The 22,380-nt window shown below is 43.4% G+C and overlaps 1 protein-coding gene across 1 annotated transcript in view; it reads right to left on the bottom strand.

The window, feature by feature from the left end:
* Window positions 1-14,548: 14,548 nt before the first annotated feature.
* ELOVL4 (ELOVL fatty acid elongase 4) overlaps window positions 14,549-22,380 on the bottom strand; it is a 49,922-nt gene continuing 42,090 nt past the window's right edge. The window contains exon 6 of the mRNA XM_056565953.1: window positions 14,549-22,168. Coding sequence (XP_056421928.1) covers window positions 21,863-22,168 — 306 coding nt within the window. The 3' untranslated portion in view covers window positions 14,549-21,862. The remainder of the gene's footprint in view (window positions 22,169-22,380) is intronic.

A 22,380-nucleotide genomic window follows, 5' to 3' on the forward strand; every position in this document is an offset into this window, starting at 1 on the left:
CTGCGCAGCGTTCGGACACCCGAACCATCCGCTTCCTAATGTGGTGCTCAATCCTCCCAGTGTTGCACAAATACAGTTCATAGAAGAAAAGAAATGAGGAGGCACTCATGTACAGATTCGTGGAGATCGGTTTCCTTAATTTACGGTGCGGCATAAAACAGCAAGCGTGGGACGCCAGAGCGACGAGGTGCGGACCGTGACAATTGTTTCACGCCCCTCTGGGCGTTTTTTCAGACCAGGTAAGACTACAGCTCCCAGTATGACCTAATTAGTGGTAAGGCTATACTGGAAATTGTTGTTTTATCCATCATAACTGCAGAACTGACTACAGCTCTGATGGGACATAGTAAAGCAGAATACACAATGATATCAGTGATTACAGGTGACGTCTTCACTATAGTCTTCCCTTTTATAATTTAGCTGGTACATACCGCCATGACTTGTTCCAGCTAAATCTTCTCTCTACAGAACTTGACACCCAGATGGCTCTTCACTATGTCAGCACATTTTGATCTTCTATATGAAAACAATTAATATAATACTGCCACACACTGCACCCTCTAAATATAATACTGCCACACACTGTACCCACTAAATATAATACTGCCACACACTGTACCCTCTAAATATAAAACTTCCACACTGTACCCTCTAAATATAATACAGCCACACACTGTACCCTCTGAATATAATACTGCCACACACTGTACCCTCTGAATATAATACAGCCACACACTGTACCCTCTGAATATAATACTGCTGCACACTGCACCCTCTAAATATAATGCTGCCACACACTGAACCCTCTAAATATAAAACTTCCCCACACTGTACCCTCTAAATATAATATAACCACACACTGTACCCTATGAATATAATATAGCCACACACTGTAAACTCTGAATATAATATAGCCACACACTGTAACATAGAACTACATGTAGATGATCAGTGTTATCGGGGCTTGACGTCTCCTGCCTAGATCTCAGGCATGGAGAAGTCAATTGCCGATCAGACGTGCCGGAGGCAGGTAACGGACCCTCCACTTGTGTCCTAGCTGATTGGGACACTGCGATGGTCTCGATCAGCCCGACTGAGCTGCAATTCTTTCAACTTTAGATAAGGCGATCAACTTTGATTGTCGCGTCTAAAGGGTTAATAGCATGCGGCACAACGATCATTGCCGCACGCAATTAGCCCAGGGTCCCGGCTTTTCATTAGCCGCCGGGACCAACCCGCTATCGGCGACCCCGTGTTATAGACCAGGACCAGGCGTAAGAGGTTAAATAGCTTTTGATTTCAGTAAATATGCTTCAAACACAACAAATTACAATTTTCAGTTCTTTACAACCTATAAAATGTTTTGAAACTTACTGTGTGTAATAATTTGGAACAGTGCATTGTAAGGCTGCATTCACATCACGATTTCTTCATCCTACCTGAGTACACGATTTTTATAACTTTAAATCGTATGAAATCGTATATAAAGTCGGATCCATTGACCTCCATAAAAAAATCGGAACCATTACACACATCCGATTTGATCCGCATCCGATTTCTTGTTCAGGTCTGAAATCGTGGTCAATGCGGATGCGGATCAAATCGGATGTGTGTAATGGATCTGATTTTTTAATGGAGGTCAATGGATCCGACTTTATATACGATTTCATACAATTTTAAGTTATAAAAATCGTGTACTCAGGTTGGATGGAGAAATCGTGATGTGAATGCAGCCTAAGTTTATGTTTAAAAAATAGTGTTATCATTGGGAGGTTTGTTCAATAAAATTTTAATTGTACTCTTAATAGTTGATAACATGAGAATGATGCTGTTATTTACATCAATTATTTAGGTAAATGAGAAAATATAATTTGCATAATAGTTTGAAACAGGGTGTAGACAATGAGCTTCCAGCAGCTCTTTCTTACTTTTATATGTAAGGACTTACTTTATCTGTATTAGTTATCTACCTATTTTTCTTTCAAGGGGTACTCCACTGGAAAACATTTTTTTTTATCAACTGATGACAGAAAGTTAAACAGATTTGTAAATTACTTCTATTAAAACATCTTAATCCTTCTAGTACTTATAGGCTTCTGTATGCTCCACAGGAAGTTCTTTTCTTTTTGATTTCCTTTCTGCCTGACCACAGTGCTCTCTGCTTACACTCTTTTATTATAAAACTAGCTGAATACCCGGCGTTGCCCCGTTTTTCCTTCCTCATCCTTGTTGGGGAGGAAAATCAACAAAGGAGGAAGCTTTTGACTTCATATCCCATCCTCATATATTGTTGTCATATCCCAACCTCATATCCCATCCTCATACCCCAACCTCCTATCCTGACCTCCTATCCCGTCCTCCTATCTGGAGCTCCTATCCCGTCCTCCTATCCCGACCTCCTATCCCGACCTCCTATCCTGTCCTCCTATCCAATCCTCCTTTCTCGTCCTCATATCCCGACCTCCTATCCCTTCCTCCTTTCTCGTCCTCCTATCCCGTCCTCCTATCCCGTCCTCCTATCCCGTCCTCCTATCTCGACCTCCTATCCCGACCATCCAGTCCTCCTATCTCGACCTCCCATCGCGTCCTCACATCCTGACCTGTAATATGTGTACCAGGTATGGAAATATCTCCAGCCATATGGATATTATGTGAGAACATACACTTCCCATTGATTTGCATGGGACGTTAAACAAAAACCCCGACCCTCACAAATGGTGGTAGTTAAGGGTTAAATTAACTATCCTATATTTTAAGTGGACATATAAGTAACATGTGACCAAGTATTATCAAAATATCTCCAGCCGTTATGGAAATTATGCAGTAACATATATTTCTCATAGACTTGTATGGGACTTTAAACATAAACCTCACCCCTGGCAAATGGGGGGTGAATAAGGGTTAAATCACCTATCCTATGTTTGTTGACATATAAGTAACATGTGTGCCAAGTTTCATGTTATATCTTTAGCAGTTTGGAAGTTTTTGTGGAACATACATACATACATATCCTTCTAGCACTTATAGGCTTAATCCTTCTAGAACTTATAGGCTTCTGTATGCTCCACAGGAAGTTCTTTTCTTTTTGAATTTCCTTTCTGCCTGATCACAGTGCTCTCTGCTTACACTCTTTTATTATAAAACTAGCTGAATACCCGGCGTTGCCCCGTTTTCCCTTCCTCATCCTTGTTGGGGAGGAAAATCAACAAAGGAGGAAGCTTTTGACTTCATATCCCGTCCTCATATATTGTTGTCATATCCCAACCTCATATCCCGTCCTCATACCCCAACCTCCTATCCGGTTCTCCTATCCCGTCCTCCTATTCCGACCTCCTATCCCGTCCCCTTTTCTCGTCCTCCTATCCCATCCTCCTATCCCGTGCTACTTTCTCATCCTCGTATTCCGACCTCCTATCCCGTCCTCCTTTCTTGTCCTCATATCCCAACTTCCTATCCCGACCTCCTATCCAGTCCTCCTTTCTTGTCCTCATATCCCGTCCTCCTATCCTGACCTCCTATCCCATCCACCTATCCCGTCCTCCTATCCCGTCCTCCTTTCTCGTCCTCATATCCAGTCCTCCTATCTCATCCTCCTATCTCGACCATCCCGTCCTCATATCCTGACCTGCAATATGTGTACCAGGTATTGAAATATCTCCAGCCATACGGATATTATGTGAGAACATACATTTCCCATTGATTTGCATGAGACGTTAAAGAAAAACCCGACCCTCACAAATGGTGGTAGTTAAGGGTTAAATTAACTATCCTATATTTTAAGTGGACATATAAGTAACATGTGACCAAGTATTATCGAAATATCTCCAGCCGTTATGGAAGTTATGCAGTAACATATATTTCTCATAGACTTGTATGGGACTTTAAACATAAACCCCGCCCCTGGCAAATGGGGGGTGAATAAGGGTTAAATCCCCTATCCTATGTTTGTTGTTGACATATAAGTAACATGTGTGCCAAGTTTCATGTTAATATCTTTAGCCGTTTGGAAGTTTTTGTGGAACATACATACATACATACATACATACACGTTGAGTTTTATATATATAGATTAAAAAACAAAACACAAAAACAAGTCCAATTGACTGTAACAAAATTTGCAAAACTGAACATAAATACAGACTTTCTGTCTCAAAATAACAACTGAAATTTTTCTAACAGGCCAGTCCGGGTAATCTAACAAAAATGACCTACCTATATCGTCCAAAACCACACACACTCATTCCTTATAAAACCATAAATAAAGCTTTCCTCGCCATAACAAAAAACTAAAATAAATATATATTTTAAATAACAAAAGAAAAATATGGCGAACTGCCTTAACTAAAAATTATCCAACTTGGGGGAAAATAAATAAATAAATTAATTTAAAAAAAACACACACACACACACATTATATATATATATATATATATATATATATATATATATATATATATATACATACACACACACACACATATACACAAATACATATATATATATACATACACAAATATACATTACTCTCCATCTCCCCTTTTTTCCTTCCCCTTTTTATAAATAACAAAAGAAAAATATGGCGAACTGCGGTAACTAAAAATTATCCAACTTGGGGAAAAAATAAATAAATAAATAAATGGCGAACTGCTTTAACTAAAAATTATCCAACTTGGTGAAAAACACACAAGAAAAAATAAAACATATATAACAACCTATATAACAAGATACCATGTATCAAAAATAACATATATAGCAATATAACACAAATGGCAACCTACACTAAACTATCCCATCACCCACCACACCCTCTGGACATGGGTCAAAGTCCATAGAACACAGTTTGTCCACATTTTGTCCATAACTGACCCATATCAGACCACCACCACTCCCTAAAACCCCCACCCAACCTAAAATACACCCCTACCACCTAATTATAAACAGAATAATATATGCAGAACAATATATACAACAAGACTAAGGCCGTTGATTGCGGCCGAAACGCGTCGCCTGTCATCACTTTGCGTTATGGCTGAATAAAGAAATTTCGTATTGCTTGACATCCGCGCTGGACATCTGTTTCTTTTCACACACACAACAAAACTATATAATATCAACAATACAATATACCAAAACCCCCACAAGGCCCAAGTTTGGTTGCCTGCAAGCCCTTTACAATCCATCCACAGAAACAAAACAAAAGACTAAGGTGACATGCATAGCCCCCCCACCAGGAAGAAGGATGGCAATCCTGATAAATTAAATTTAAATACCTTTCCCTATCAACCTCTAACCCTATCGCTATCCCTTCATGAAACTGACCCTAAACTCACCCTAACAATCATGCACTATCCCTGGCCAAAATTAAGGTACTTTACCTTAAGGGCCTAGTACCTAGGGCACATCAAAAGAAAAACCTCTCCACAGGAGAGAAGCCCTACTGGTACCAAGACTGCCATACTCCAAAGACCTGATCTTCCCGAGGTCACCGGTGATATTCCTACACACCTCCATCTCGGAGAGGACTTTCTATGGGGTCGATACTAAACACCGTGCATTCCACGTGTAGTACCTAACCACTAAGCTAACTAAGAATAAAGTGCCCCGATCTCGGCCACCCAGGGTCCTGAATGCCCCATAAGCCCACTCCGGATAGGTAAGGCTGGCAAGTTGGCTCCAGCCGATGTAAGCACCCACCCGGTTGTAGACCCCTATATTAAAAGGGACAATGAAGCAGGAAGTGGTCCATGCTTTCCAGCGGGTCCCCACACTCTTCTCGGGGACATCCCTGGTCATCAGAGTTCCTGCACTTCAGGTTGTCCCTTACATATAGCTTCCCCTGAAAGCTGCGCCAGGCCAAGTCCCAAAACCTCTGGGGGATCCTTTTTATGTTTATAAGGTACAACCCCACGCTCAGATCCCGACCTGGGCAGTCCCTGAGTGCCAGAGGCTTCTGGAAGTGGGTCAACAGAACCCGTTTGTCAAGGAACTGCCTTGACTGGGTCCTGATCTCCCACACTCCCAGACCCCACCGACGTATCGCCTTCAGAGTCGGGGTAGCGTAAGCCGGAAGATATCCATAGGGCGTACAGAAGTCCTTCACTTGCCCTCCTCTCTCCCATTCCTGGAAGAAAGGTCAAAACCATTCCCTGCAGGAGATTACCCACGGAGGATCCCTCTCTTTCCAGAGGTTTGCGACGTTAGCTTTCAAGAAGGTGTTTGTAAAGAACACCACAGGGTTTACCATAGATAAACCCTCTAGTCTCCTCGTGCGGTAAGTAACCTCCCTCTTGACTAGGTTCATCCTGTTCCCCCATAACATCTGGAAAAACAGGCTGTAGATCCTAGTGTAGTAGGCCTCTGGCAAGATACATACACTGCCCAGACAGATAAACAAGGGGAGCAGATACGATTTGATCAGGTGTACCCTTTCCCTGAGGGTCATAGACCAACACTTCCACTGGTTCACCCTCTGAGTGGCATCCCGGAGCTTACCATGCCAGTTTTTGGTGGGATAATCATCCTGGCCAAATGTGATGCCTAAGACTTTTGCTGATTCTTGGGGCCCTGTAAGGGTGTCACACCCCCCCCCCCCCCCCCCCCCCGTTCACCAGCGGGAAATTCTCTGCCCCTGCATACAAGATCTTAAGCTAATTAGCAAAAGTACTCGGTAAGCCATATCTCAGGAGGACGAACCAGGGGTACTCATGGTTCACCCGATCAAATGCTTTGGCCTGATCCAAGGACAGCAAGTACCCCTTCCAGAAACCAGCACTACTCCGCTCCACTGCCTCCCTGACACTAAGGACAGCACTTAAGGTGCTTCGGCCTGGAACAGTGCAGTGCTGGGCCACCGAAAGGAGCCGGGGTGCAAACTTCACTAACCGATTAAACAGTACCTTAGCCAGAAGCTTCCTGTCAATATTGAGAAGAGCTATGGGCCTCCAATTCTCAATACGGCTGGGATCTTTACCCTTTGAGAGAAGAATCAGGGCTGACCTCCTCATTGACTTCGGCAGAGTGCCCGAGGAGAGACACTCATTGAATACCTCAGTCAAGAGGGCAGCTAAAGACTCTTTAAAGGTCCTGTACCACTCGGATGTTAAGCCATCTGGATCGGCCGACTTCTTAGGGGCAAGCCCCTCGATCGCCAGTCTCACTTCCTCTTCCCGGATTTCTTCTGCCAAAACATCAAGAGGGGGGTCTACCCCTGGCTCAGGAATGATTTCAGCCAGGAAAGCCGACATCCTGTCTCGATCTAGATTCTTCCTTCCCAAGAGGTGTGAGTAGAAGGATCTGACAACCTCCAAGATCCCTGATCTGGACCGATTCAGAGATCCTGTACTATCAATCAGTCCTGAAATGATTTTACTACTCACTGACATCTTACAGTTTCTGTAAGGGTCGGGCGAGCGGTACTTCCCGAAATCCCTCTCAAAAACCAAAGATGCGTGCCTATCGTACTGACACCTCATCAGCAAGGATTTCACTCTGGAGATATCCTCTCGGCTTCCTCCAGTCGAAATGAGGAGCTCGAGTTTCCTGCTCAGACCCTGATACAAGAGATACCTGTTCAGGGACCTGAGGCTCAAGAGCTGGCGGAAGAACCCCGCAACCCGCTTCTTGAATATCTCCCACCACTCTGACTTACTACTACAAAGATCCAGTAAAGGTACCTGACTCTGAAGAAAATCCACAAAGGACTGTCTTCCAATAACCTTTACCCATCCGGGGGGTCTCTGAAACATTCAGGGAAAACAAAATCATACAGTGATTGGAGAACTCCACCTCAACCACGGACACTGCGGAAGAGACGGCTTCCTCCTTTAAATAAAACCTATCTAGCCTAGACCTGCGACTACCTTGATGATAGGTGAAACCCGAGTGGCCCGAGGGGCACCGGATGTTGGCGTTCTCTAGGCAAGCTTCTCTAGTTATGCTAATCAGTGTCACACTATCGCAAGTCAGCGGACCATTAGAGCCTCTACTATCTTGGAACCTCGTGACATTATTGAAGTCCCCTCCAAAGATCACTTGCCGACTCGTAAAAAGAAAGGGCTTAATCCTCAGTTTGCGGGGCGTAGATGTTAATGAGCCGGAGCTCTTGTCCCTTCATGAAGACATCTAAGATCAGGCACCTCCCCATTTCTAATTCAATAACCCGTTGGCATTCAACAGGAGCAGTAAAAAGGACCGCCACCCCACTATACGGCTCAGCCGCAAGAGACCAGTGGGAGGGACTGCGCCTCCACTCTCTTCTGGCTTTTACCAGAAAGGCTAGATCTGACAACCTGGTCTCCTGTAAAAAGAAAATGCCGGCTTCAACGCAGTCGAGAAAATCTAGCCGTATCAGACTTTATGCTGGCACAATTAATAGATGTCAACGTCAATGGGGTGAGTGCCGCCATACAGGGTGATTAAATTAGACGGCCACACCCTTTACTTTTGTTTACCCTTCTTTTTAGCCCCCTCATCCCCGAAGACAACGAGAGGGCAGGACCACTCTTGGACCTTTTTTTGGTCTCCGATTGGTCCATACGGTCCCCGTCTCCGTCCGGCCCCGGTCTAGCTCTGCCCTCCGAGGAAGGTGCCTCGACAGGACGGGGCCCAGTTCCCCCAAGAGGCTTTTTCTCCCTAGGTATCGAGGACGAGGTACCGGTTTGACAGGTCAATCAGAGGGGGGGGGGGGGGGGGGGCAGCCAGGCTTCCGCTTTGGACCTGGCCCGTAGTACCAGGAGCTTCAGAGGGCTCTGACCTCTTCTTTCTTCCTTTCCTTTTGCCCTTAACTTTCTTTTTGGGCCTCACCCCACTCTCCTCATCCACACTTTCATAGTGGGAGGAATCGGAAGAGTTGGCCATATTGCCATCCTCTTTGTGAAGTCTCCTGGTCTCCTCATCCATCACATCCTCCTCCAGGGCTTCAGTAGTTACAGGGCCAGCTTCAGGAGCAGGGACTGACGCTACCCTATGAGGAGCGATTAAAGGAGTTACAATTGTTTAGTCTTGAGAAGAGACGTTTAAGGGGGGATATGATAAACGTATATAAGTATATTAATGGCCCATACAAAAAATATGGAGAAAAACTGTTCCAGGTTAAACCCCCCCAAAGGACGAGGGGGCACTCCATCTGTCTGGAGAAGAAAAAGTTTAGTCTCAAGGGGCGACACGCCTTCTTTACCGTGAGGACTGTGAATTTATGGAACGGTCTACCTCAGGAACTGGTCACAGCAGGAACAATTAACAGCTTTAAAACAGGATTAGATACATTCCTGGAACAAAATAACAAAATAACATTAATGCTTATGAAGAAATATAAAATCCCATCCCTACCCCTTAATTCCCTGGTTGAACTTGATGGACATATGTCTTTTTTCGACCGTACTAACTATGTAACTATGTACCCCCACCACCTGGGCACTCTCCAGCTCCCTACTCCTTCTACGATTTTCCTCCCGCCTTAGTTTGGCAGGGCCCTTTTTCCTCCACACTAGCCCTGTTACACCCCCATCCCTGCCCGTACCCTCCCCAGCCGAGGCAACTTCCTCAGCTGGAGCGGTCGCTGCATGGGCGAAGGCGCTAGGACAACGGCTGAAAAGGTGTCCGAGGACACCACACAGGTGGCACCTGATCTGCCCACAGGATGCGGCCAGATGACCCACCCCACCACACAAAGCACAGACCTGCACAGTACAGGCTGCGCTAAAGTGGGCGGGGCTGCCACACCTGTGACAGGCCTTAGGTTGCCCCTGGTAGAAGACCTGGATCCTATCGCGTCCAAAGAAGGTGGCTGACGGAATGTTTGCAACCGTACTCCCTGAACGCTTGAGTTTGACGGAAAATGTCCAGGCCCCGGACCAGATCCCATGCTCATCCAAGTTTTTCTTGGGCATGTCCGTCACATCCCCATACCGTCCGAGCCAGGTCATGATGTCATAACAAGAAAGTGACTTGTTACGGGTCAAAATGGTAATTTTCTTGACCGAGTTCTGATGGGAAATTCCGCGAAATCCCGCCATCCGGGCTCGTTGTTTGCCACTTCGTAGTTTGACCATAGCAGTTCGAGACCCCTGGCCGAACAAAACTGACATCAAACTCGGACGAACCGTAGGGGTGAATCAGGGCAAAGATGTCACTTGCCCTGAATTCCATGTGAAGGAGGAGCTCAACCACTTTTGCGCAAGATGGACACGCATCCTCGCCCCTCCAAATCAGACGGACCACATTTCTACGGTTATTGTCCTGCCTGGGTGTTGGGAGGGACCAGACCACCTCCCCATTCCGCTCTCGGAAAGCCCCCAAACCGTGCCTCTCTATCCAGAAAGACAGGTCGACCTCACCCCTTCCCTCTACTTGGATCGACCTGTCGCCCCTACGCAGAGCCTCCAGGAGGCGCTTTTGCAAGTGGCCTCCAGAGCCGGATGGAGACGGGGACCCCCCCGAACCCCCTGCAGTGACATTAGCATAGTTCCTAGGAGCAGTCACTACCGGGGGGGCAGCCGGAGCAGACCCAGACCCAGACCCCTCAGCACAACCACTCACACCACTACTCCCATATTTATTCCCATCCATACCAGACCTTCCACTCTTACCAATACTACTCCCACTATCATTCACTCATGCACTCCTCTCATCCACAACACTACTACACTCAGCACTCTCACATCCTCCACTCTTTTCCTGCCTAATAGAGTCTGGGCTGGCTGGGACTTGTAGTATAGCTGGTTTTAAAATGTTCTTTGCTGACTTAGCTGCAGCTGGGGTTGACGCTAACGGCTCCTCCATGGGCGATGTCCCTTCTGGAGTCTGGAGCTGCCCCACCGGGCGCACCCCAGCTCCACCCACACTCTCTGACATGCAGGGAATCCCCACCGTGCCAGCTTTGCCCGTCCGCACGGGCTCCACAGAACATATAGTACTCGGAAGACCGCCCCCCGAGCACTTGGATCCACCACTCTCTGCCAGCGGTGCCCGGACCCTCCCCCCCCCCCACAGGGGAGTGTCCTGCAATGCCGGTAATGCCCACTGCACTCGGAAGCGCCCCCTGAGCACACGGCAGCATAACTTGCCTCTTGCGCTCGGACACGCCCCCCGCCACCCTGGGGCGGTCCTGCAGCGCCAGAGCTGCCCACCATGAGCCCATCCTGCCCTTCCCTACTGACAAGATGGGTGGGCTTCACATCTATTGCGTCCGCAGCCATCTTTGATACCATGTTGTACCCCCCATGCTGGCCCCGTTCCACTATAGAAACAGGGTCTGGCAGTCTGGGGGACCCAGCAGCCTGGACCAGCTTTGCAGCTGGCCCAGACTGCTGGAAAGGACGAAACACAAAGGACACTTTTTCTTGAACCTTCTGTTTCTTTTTCTTCCTTTTCTTCACCAAATCATCTTTGCCCAGATCCTCACCAACGGAGAAATTATCCAAATGGGTAGGTGACTCCTGCTGTATGATGGCTCTCAGCAAACTGCCACTGGCCAGGTCCTCTTCACCGCTATCCTCACCATCACTAGAAGGTAGCGCCACCTGATATGGCTCAGGGTAGCCATCTTGTGGGGGCTGGGGGTTACTTTCACCAGGGATGACATCCCCCTCCCTTTCCACAACTTCACCTTTACCTGACTCTCCGTCACCTCCCTCCCCTCCATCATCCTCCTCACTTCTGTCTTCATGGCTTTCTGCACCTGCTTGCCTCACTTTAAACCTGTCTCCATTATATAACTTTTCTTTAACCCCTTAACGACGCAGGACGTATATTTACGTCCTGCGCCGGCTCCCGCGATATGAAGCGGGATCGCGCCGCAATCCCACATCATATCGCGTCGGTCCCGGCACTCATCAACGGCCGGGACCCGCGGCTAATACCACACATCGCTGATCGTGGCGATGTGCGGTATTAACCCTTTAGAAGCGGCGGTCAAAGCTGACCGCCGCTTCTAAAGTGAAAGTGACCCGGCTGCTCGGGACCGCGGCGTCCCGAACAGCTTACAGGACACCGGGAGGGCCCTTACCTGCCTCCTCGGTGTCCGATCGGCGAATGACTGCTCCGTGCCTGAGATCCAGGCAGGAGCAGTCAAGCGCCGATCACACTGATCACAGGCGTGTTAATACACGCCTGTGATCAGGATGAGAGATCAGTGTGTGCAGTGTTATAGGTCCCTATGGGACCTATAACACTGCAAAAAAAAAAAGTTAAAAAAAAAGTTTAAAAAAAAGTGTTAATAAAGGTCATTTAACCCCTTCCCTAATAAAAGTTTGAATCACCCCCCTTTTCCCATAAAAAAATAACAGTGTAAAAAAAAATAAAATAAATAAACATATGTGGTATCGCCGCGTGCGTAAATGTCAGAACTATAAAAATATATCATTAATTAAACCGCACGGTCAATGGCGTACGCGCAAAAAAATTCCAAAGTCCAAAAAAGCGCATTTTTGGTCACTTTTTATACCATTAAAAAATGAATAAAAAGTGATCAAAACTAAAATCATACCAATAAAAACTTCAGATCACGGCGCAAAAAATGAGTCCTCATACCACCCTGTACGTGGAAAAATAAAAAAGTTATAGGGGGTCAGAAGATGACATTTTTAAACGTATAAATTTTCCTGCATGTAGTTATGATTTTTTTCCAGAAGTGCGACAAAATCAAACCTATATAAGTAGGGTATCATTTTAACCGTATGGACCTACAGAATAATGAGAAGGTGTAATTTTTACAGAAATATGCACTGCGTAGAAACAGAAGCCCCCAAAAGTTACAAAATGGCGTTTTTTTTCTTCGATTTTGTCGCACAATGATTTTTTTCCGTTTCGCCGTGCATTTTTGGGTAAAATTACTAATGTCACTGCAAAGTAGAATTGGCGACGCAAAAAATAAGCCATAATATGGATTTTTAGGTGGAAAATTGAAAGGGTTATGATTTTTAAAAGGTAAGGAGGAAAAAACGAAAGTGCAAAAACTGTAAAATCCTGAGTCCTTAAGGGGTTAAAGAACCCTGCACCCCCAGCAATGTTCTTTCTGGCCTCCTCCTCCACCTCAGCCACCTCTATTTTCAGTGCCTGTGCCTGAGCAGAAAACTTCTGCGTCTTACCTCCTGAGGCATGTTCAGCCTGGTAACGTGTGAACTTCAGTTATTCTCTCAGGCTCTGAAGTCTTCTGCCCAGCTCCTTGTATTCCGCCATCTTGGCCTGGATCCGTGACCCATAGATTTCCAGGGACTCTCTTGGACCCCGCACCCCCATTGCTGGGGTTCTGGAGTAGAAGAAGGTCCGCTGCTGTTGCCAATAGCCTTGCATCCTTCCGTTTTGGACGGGGGAGCGGGCTCCACATTTCTGTGGGCCCTGCTGGAACGTCTCACCTTGGAACCGGCTGTAGACACTTTCTTCCCCCCTCTCGCCGTGAACGAGAGGTAGAAGCCAGGGGGTCTATGCAGGAAAGCCTTCCCGAGGAGTCTGCCACACTCCTGGGAAAGGCTTGATGAAACACCTGCTCTCCTCTTCTCTGCTGCAAGTCTGTGGAGCTCAAATAGGGACACACCCGCACACTGTTCACACTGAACTCCTCTGGACTACAGGATGTGCTCTCTGCTGACACCTCTGCCCATGTCAGGAACTGTCCAGGGCAGGATAGGTTTGCTATGGGGATTTGCTCCTACTCTGAACAGTTCCTAAAATGGACAGAGGTTTCAGCAGAGAACACTGTGATCAGACAGAAAGGAAATTCAAAAAGAAAAGAACTTCCAGTGGAGCATACTAGAAGGATTAAGATTTTTTTTATAGAAGACACCAGTTGATAAAAAAAAAATGTTTTCCAGTGGAGTATCCCTATAATCCTCCTTTTTCCTATTTTTGGATGATATTTTGTGGCTTCAGAACCAATTACCAGGTTTCCATATAGTTATGGTCTCAACATACAATGGTCGTCTGGAACCAATTAATATTGTAACTTGAGGGACCACCGTATGAGAAAACTGAATGATATGTTATTCTATACATAATAAAGAAAAAGCACCAAAAAGTTATCAACCCCTTTAAAGGGTTAAATAACATTCAGGGAAGGGTGTGAACAAAAAACCTAAACGAACTATGGGGCACAATTTGAGGTTGGGGTAAATGAGAAACAATGTGAGAAATTAGTTATTGAAAGACTAGTAGATGTTCAGAACAAAACTTATAGCAGATGTGGATGGCCATTGTAAGTGAATGTAACTATGCCTGTGATAATCATACATCTATTTCAAGATAGGACAGACTAGATGGGCCAGGTGATCTTTTTCTGCCAACAATCTTCTATGTTTCTACAGAGCACGTATTGGGCAACTAGACATGATAAATCCCCTTACGCATGGGATGCTCTTGGGAGCTGCTCCCCATTGTCAATAATAAAGGTGGTCTCGAACATGACAAAACCACTCCAATAGGGCATATGGGCATCATGGGTTGTCTTGAGTGGCCACTCAAAAGTGGTTGCGGAGGAACAGTATGTAATATTCATAAAAATAAAACATAATTCACAATAAAGACATTGAGCCATGAAAAAACAAGGAAAATAATACACAGCATTATCCATTTTTATTGAAACAATATTTTTCAGTTTACATCTGTAACCTTAACATGATTGTTTCTCTTTCCATGTAAGAAAAAAAGACCAATATGGCTAAAGCTCTGTTTCATCTAAGGCCAGGTCTACACTTAAAGGGGATATGACAGCATGTGAAGAAATCACAGTGATATTAAAAGGGGTTATCCAAGATTACAAAAGTTGTGTGTGGTATTACAACATGGCTCCGTTCACTTTAATGGAACTGAGCTGTAGTACCACACACATCCTGAGGACAGGTGTGATGCTATTTTTGGAAGAAATTAGATCAATTTTTTTAATTCTGGATAACCCCTTTAATATTGCTGTGAATTTTTTAAATGAAGTCACATAGCAATATTGCATATGACTTATTGCTGACCATATGTTCCCTGGGTCACCTTTAGCATGAACGCCAGTCTCGTTTTGTCATATAATTTTTGGTGACCTTATTTAATACTAGCATGGAATCATGCCAAGCATAGAAACACAGCCTATTATATGTGTAGAATCCTCTAAGATAGATTGTATATAAGCCCATGCCTATTCCTCAAACCCCATGCATGCCATATGGGCTGTAACTTCATCACATTCAAAAAAGATATATGTATGGACAGACTTTCAGATCAAGTACACAGCATTAGATAATAGACATTCAAAATCCCCTGATAGTTTTACAAAATAAACATATAAATGTACAACACATTTCCCCTTCTACTCTTCCAAAACATATATTCAGAAATGAATCCATCAGGAGTAAAAAATTAAAGTCCATTATTTTTTACCTTATGAAGAATTTATGGTCTGTGCTTATAAGATAGGACACAAAAAGTTCATAAAACAAAAAGTGTTTAATATATGTTATGCTAGGACTCAAACCCTCTTGCCATCTCATATTGTCACATTTGCATAAAGCTGTAAAGTGTCCATATTTATGCCTACACACAGTATTACTCAAGAGAATTATTTATCACACGCTAAAATCTTTTTTTAATCTTTTATCTCACAGTAATATTACTTAAAAGCACCTACTCAATGTTGCTGTTGTGCAGAAGCATACATTACATTTTCTATTCTAAAAAGATCTAATTGTGAAAAAAAAATATATAAACAAATATTAAAAAACAAAACAGTGAGAGACATTACGACAAATGAAAATATTTTAAACAATGCATAATAAATGAAAACAGTAGACAATGGGGGAGATTTATCAAAACTGTCTATTTCCCGCATCAATATAGACCAACCTACAGAACGTTAGGCCGATCTATTGTGAGCCTAATTTATCAAAAGTCGCACGGTTCTTGATAAATTCTGCGCACGGACTTCGGGATCTACGGTTTAGACTGTATTTAAACCTGCTCCAGCATGGTCTGACATTTCAGCGTATTTTCGGGCGATGCGACTTTTCGACGAAAAGTTGCTATTGATAAATTCAGCACCAATGCATTTTTCCGTCTATAATAGCCTAGAATGCATCATGTGCTAAAAATCCTCTAATGCAAAATTGGCGAAAAAGTTGCACGTATTTAGACCAACTTTCTGTGCGACAATTTTAGACTGGAAAAACCAGTCTAAATCCTTTGATAAATCTCCCCCCAATACACCTAAATGTAGAGGATCTGCAGGTTTACATCTATCTTGATAACAGGAGTGTAGCACTTTGCCCTACATGAAGAGCAACATAAGGACCCTATAATGAAAAGCTGATGCAGTGGCACCAGATTATGCAAGCAAAAGAAGGGTCACCATATCAAGTAGTTCCTGCCTCATGTCTTGTTTTTCTGATATAGAGCTCCCAAATCCCTTTCATAGATACAGATTAGACCACTTTCACACAAGCATATTACAAACAAATTTTTGCATCAGTATTACAGCTAAAAGAAGTATTAGCCTGACCATGCTTCTGATGACCCAAACTGATAGCTGTCACTTCAGGTCATCAGAAGTGAGGTCAAGACATGATACAGGCCATAATACAGATGCAGAAATGCACATGTAATATGTTTGTGTTAAACCGGCTCTTTATGATCTACTTGTGTACCTATCTTAAGGATCCTTCAACCAAAAGGTCCTGTCTCGATTTTCTGAATATATAAAGAGGACTGGTCCATTGACATGTCTGTTTTAGTTAAAGGGGTATTCCAGGAATGTTTTTTTTATTTGACCATGCTACAGGGGCTGTAAAGTTAGTGTAGTTCATAATATAGTGTCTGTTTCTGTGTGTGACAGTTTTCTCACAATTCTTAAGTGATTTTTACCCCAATATTTATTTTTACCAGCATACAAAATTACTGTTGTCTCAGATTTTTCCCAGGTTGCAATGCGGCCGAGACCTGACTCACTAGTCAGCTGATGACAGGGAGCCTGTTTGCTTCAATGGGTGGAGGGATTGCTTGGTGGGAGAGAGATCAATCTGCAACTAATGCAACAGCTGTAGGCACCCTGATTGAAAACCACAGGTCTTTTGAATGGATGCAGCTCATTTATGTTTCAATGGGTGGGGTGGCTGATGTGTGGGAGGGAGGAAAATGGAATCATGGGATTTGTAGTTAAAAAAAGAAAACTGAAACAGGAAATATCAGTTCACAAACAGCTAGCCACAGTGTTATGGTAATCTCACAGCATAGCCATTTAGCCCCAAGACAAGAACATATCCTTCCTAAGCATGTCCATTACTGTCTGCCAGGTACGTACTAAAATCACCTTATGGTGGATAACCCCTTTAATAACGTAAGAACGGTACAGTGGACAATTCTATAAAAATATGACACATCAGGCGAGCTGACATGTCCCCTTTAAAGAGAACTAGTCACCCACTTTCTCTCTTTTAAACTAATCGTACTACACTGTATGACAGAAAAAGACCTTCCAAAACATATAGCTAATGGCGCTGAAGAATTAACTTGTTGTATCCAGACGTGCCATGCTGAATCACCGACGAAAAATGTGGATGATGCCTTCAATGCTCCAACAGAGAAGTGAGGAATGTGCAGCGTGTTTTTCCTTTTGTGTGCAGACAAATCATTGTTATTCTGCTATGTACTGGTCCTGAAGAATATGAAAGCCAATAAAGCTAGCTGAGAACTGGCACCTGCAAAAGACAGCAATTTCTCTGTCCAGAAAAGGGACAATACACTGCGGATTCAGTGGATCTCTGCTGAGAAGACTCGTTGGTGATGCGTCACCCATGTCAACAGGACAAGGGTGTGTATTTAGTCCTGACATGATCCATTGATTTTGTACGCAGGAGGGGTGAGCTGGGGGGGGGGGGGGGCCTTGTGCTCGGCCCCATGTGTGTATTTCCTTGTTTAAAATTGCAAAAGTTATAAATAAATACTTAAAAAAAAAAAAAACAGGACAAGGGCATGCTTAGTAACAATTGAGGAAGACAGTACGGAGATCCAGATAAGACTATCGGACACTTTAAGGCTTCTTTCACACTGCCATCAGGACACGGCAGAGTGACGGCCGTCGGCGAAGGCCGGGGAGAAAAGTGGGAGGAAAAAAAATACTACTTGCGTCATTTTTTTTTCTCCCATTACAAAATAATGGCGCCAGACGGACCAGTTTATAGTAAAAGGGATCCATCGTGATCCGTTATTGCCCATTGTGCCCCATCCTGATAACAGCCGTTAAAGGCTGGAGAAATAAAAAAGAGCCTTACGGCCGTTTATGGTCGGGTCACATTGGCAGTGTGAAAGTAGCCTTGAGCTGACACAGGAGATTTCTAAGGTATGTGCTGTTACTGGGGATCAATAGCTATACATTTAGAATGGTCTTTTCATGTCATGAAGTGTGGTGGAAATGGGTAAAAGAGGTAAAACCCGATGACAGTTTTGTTTTTAAACATGATAACCACCTGAAAAGCACCACCAAATGGAACTTGCTACATACTGATTTATCAGACAAATTCAGCCACAATGAACTTATCCCCTATTAGCAGGTTAGGTCATAAGTAGCTGATTGTTGGGGGTCCGATTGATGAAGCGTGTGCTGCAGACGGCACACGCTCTATTCATTTCTATGGGAGCGCCAAAGAGACCTGAGTACAGCACTCGGGCATCATCAACATTCCCATAGAAATGAATGGAGCACGTGCAGTCTACTGGTAGACAACATGCGCTCCTCACAGAGAGCCAGGGTCCTGTTCCAGAGATCACAGGGTGTCCCAGCGGTTGGATCCTTCCATGATCAGCTACCTATCCCTTTTCTGCACTACAACTATTGGCTGTTCTTTACTGTTTAATAATTCTTTATACGATTGTGGGACACACTTAGTATGTATTGGGGCTCTTCTGCCAAGCACACAGAATGGCACTAATGGTAGCACACCCCCCACTTAGTTATAACAATAACAAAATGCACATTTTTAATATAAAGCTAATATACTGACCTGGGTAACACTTTACATCACATAAACCACTAGATCTATATGAAAACAAATATGTACAGAACGGTACCAGATACTTTGTTAAAACTATAATGTAGGTATAAAGATTTCATACATAGAGATGCAAGGAAAAAGGGATAACACACTGCCATATATGTATGAGTGTGTACAACATTTGTGAGCTGAGGTATGGAAAGACCTTCAATGTTGAAAGTATGATGGGAATTTTAGCTCAACAAAGTAGACACCTTCCAGTAAAACCAAAAATGAGCAGCCATGTAGCTAATATATACAGGTCTTATCTTCTCTACAAACCAAAACTGGTCTCATCTATTCCATTTTGTCTGTTTGTTGCCACAAGGGCACATTCTAAATTTTGCTTTAAAGACCTTTATTTTCTATGCCTTTCCTTAATTAACTCTCTAGGTTTTAGAAGTTACATTGCATGGTTGTAGTAGTAGTAATGTATTATTGGTTTCCCTTGAAGTAACACTATGGAGGGAGCTTCCCCCAACCCTCATGTATTCTGGGAAACAACAGCATTAACGGTGGCTCTCCAGAGCGGAGCCATCATGGGTGATAATAATATTTTATGATTTAATAAATAAAGACGATCTGTCGCCCCCAGTTGACCAGTATCAGGGGCACATAGGAAGCCTATATCTTACAGAGCAGGACACTACCAGTCACTGCCCCTGCTCAGCATCAGTATTTGTTTACTGTTCAGTCTAACATAACAGGAAGATGTAGAGTAATAGCCTGGCTTCTTTACATGCTAGCAATTCTAAAGAGGATGCTAGTCACCCAAGCAGTAATCTCAGTATTGAACTACGGAGCATAGTATAGATGATATACTATATATTTTAGAATGTTCAGTAATAAAAAGCCAGTAGGATTTCCCGTTTACACCTTAGGGGTTCAGTCACACGCATAGTTTCTGCGCTCATCCTTTTTATTGGGTATTCCTGTCCCTGCACAAAGCAGGTAGTGTAAACAATGGGCCAGTGCATCGTAAATACATATGGTGTATAAATAACCATGGTGGCTCAGTCTTTAAAGCATTACTGTCATTAGTAGCAAAATTTAAAGAAATGCTTCAATGGGCACTGTCATTAAACATGATTTTTAATATTTGATTCCTTATGCCAAATAAATAACTTTTGTAATTGGCTTCCATTAAAAAACAAAAATGTTTTATGTTAGTTTATCTGCTGTATACTTCTGGCCATCAGGGGTCTCCCTTCTTGGCCAGAACACATTCAGTCTGGTCAAAATCTCAGATTTTGGTCTCCTGTTTGTAATGGCAGGAGACCAAACCCAGGAAGTGTTTCTCTGCACTGAGCTTGATTGACAGCTTCTTTTTAAAGCTCTGCAATTATTTTAAAGGGTGGGAGGAGTGTTTAGAGTAGTTAAGGAACATAATCTGAGTTAGTTTAGAAAAGTTTATTTGGTGACAGGTACTCTTTAAATCAGTGTAATAATGTGCCCCAAGACCTGTATGCACAATAATATGCATGTTCTAATATGTAAAATACCCTTTGACTTATGTATTACAGTGATAAGTCTTTCTGTATTTCTCTCCAGAGACTGGGAGCGTTTCCCCTGGAGTATGATGAGCTCCTCTTCTACCCCCTTCCCTCTGTCATCAGGTCTGCACAAACATTTTTACACTTTTTGCCTAAATGCATGCTCTATATAACTCTAATGCAGCCATGTGAAACTATATGGTGCAAGTACAGAAGAAAGACCTGCATTTTGTGCCAAAAAAATTTGATTTTTACATTTTCACACCTTTGTGACCAAAGTGCAGGCCTTTTATAACCATAAAGCAGACATGTGGAACCTATATGGTGCAAATACACAAGAAATCAGATCATATAAATGACCAAAGAGAAACCATTTTGCATATAAAAAATAGTTTAGCACCTTTTATTTCTTGTCACTGTGCATGGGAATGCTTCTCATCTGAAGAGGCTGCAAGCTGTCTGGATCTCACAGGTGTTCTCCTCACACAGTTGAAAGCTGGATTATACACTGTACTGAGTGAGCAGATGAGAAATAAAACCACACCCCACTTCCCCCCCTTCAAAATTTCAGTCCCTTTCTTGGTAGTCAGGACCAAAGAGCCCTAGATACCCGGGTTCGTTTTCAAAATTAAATAGACAGAGAACCCTGGTGGCCATATTTAAAAATGTTTTTTTTTTTTAAATCACATCTTTAGCAATACATTTTTTTAATGAAGTATTAAATGGAAAAAAAAGTTGTTCCTAATGACAGTAACGCTTTAAACAAAAATCTAACAGGATTAGTATTGGTTGGGTAGAGCAAGAATTTAGCCTTGGGCGATTTAGATAAAGCTGATGTATGTAGTCTTCAAGCAGCTGCTCCAGATAAGCTCCACCCACATGTTTTATTGTATGGTAGAAGCGATTAAACATAATAACATTATTCTTCGAGCTCGACAGGGACGATGTGCCACAATATTGTGACATGCTTAACTAGATGAATAGAATGAACCCTTGGTTTATTTTTCCTGCAGCAATTTCTGTCTCCTCCTTAATCATCTGAATTATTGGTTACAGAATCCTTTTCACTGCTACAACATATTATTTACTAGGAACTCCCTCCTGTGCACAAGCCAACAGAGACTGTCATTCCTCCCTCCAGAGGAACAAAGTAAAAATAGAGCAATGCTAGCTTGTTCACTTCAGACTGGAAATAATAAATTAAGGACAGATCAAGCTCCATTATAAATAAAGGAAATAATACCAACAGTCAATACATGGACCTAAACAGTGCTTAAGTGCTTGATCAACTGTGTACACTAAATCAATAGGGGACGGCTACCTCATGAGTAGAGGTTCCAGAACATAAGACGGAATGAGGTGCAGGGTTGATCACTCTCTCTTTGCTTTTCCCTTTCTCCTTTTCCTTCCATTCTCTACGCCTACTTTGTGGTTGTCATGTTTGTTCACTGCACCATTAGTAACTGCACCTCCATTTGTCACAGATTTTCCATTCTGAACAGGCTTCCCACTCCGTGTAGATCCTTTTGGTGCTTTGTATGTCCGATAGTAGAAGTTTGCAAAGAGAAAAATGAAGGTGATGGCATATACAATCAGTGCCCAATGCATCCATTTTGGGAAAGGGCAATCAATGTAAAGAGATAGGGCAGTGTGACCAATAGTGACATGGAACTGAACCTAGAAAAAAACAAACCAAAGACCCATTAGATGGGTGACATTGAATATACATTGAATATTACTAAGAAAAAAGCTAATATTTAACAACTTTTCATAACAGGTTTCTATGTTATACTCTTTGACAATAATTTTACTATGATAACTGTGATGTCCTGTCATAGGAGTAAATAATAATACATGAACAGCAAATGGGTCAATTTCACATGAGTCCC

The sequence above is a fragment of the Hyla sarda genome, chromosome 3 (genome assembly GCF_029499605.1).
Source record: "Hyla sarda isolate aHylSar1 chromosome 3, aHylSar1.hap1, whole genome shotgun sequence".
NCBI classification, from domain to species: Eukaryota; Metazoa; Chordata; class Amphibia; order Anura; family Hylidae; genus Hyla; species Hyla sarda.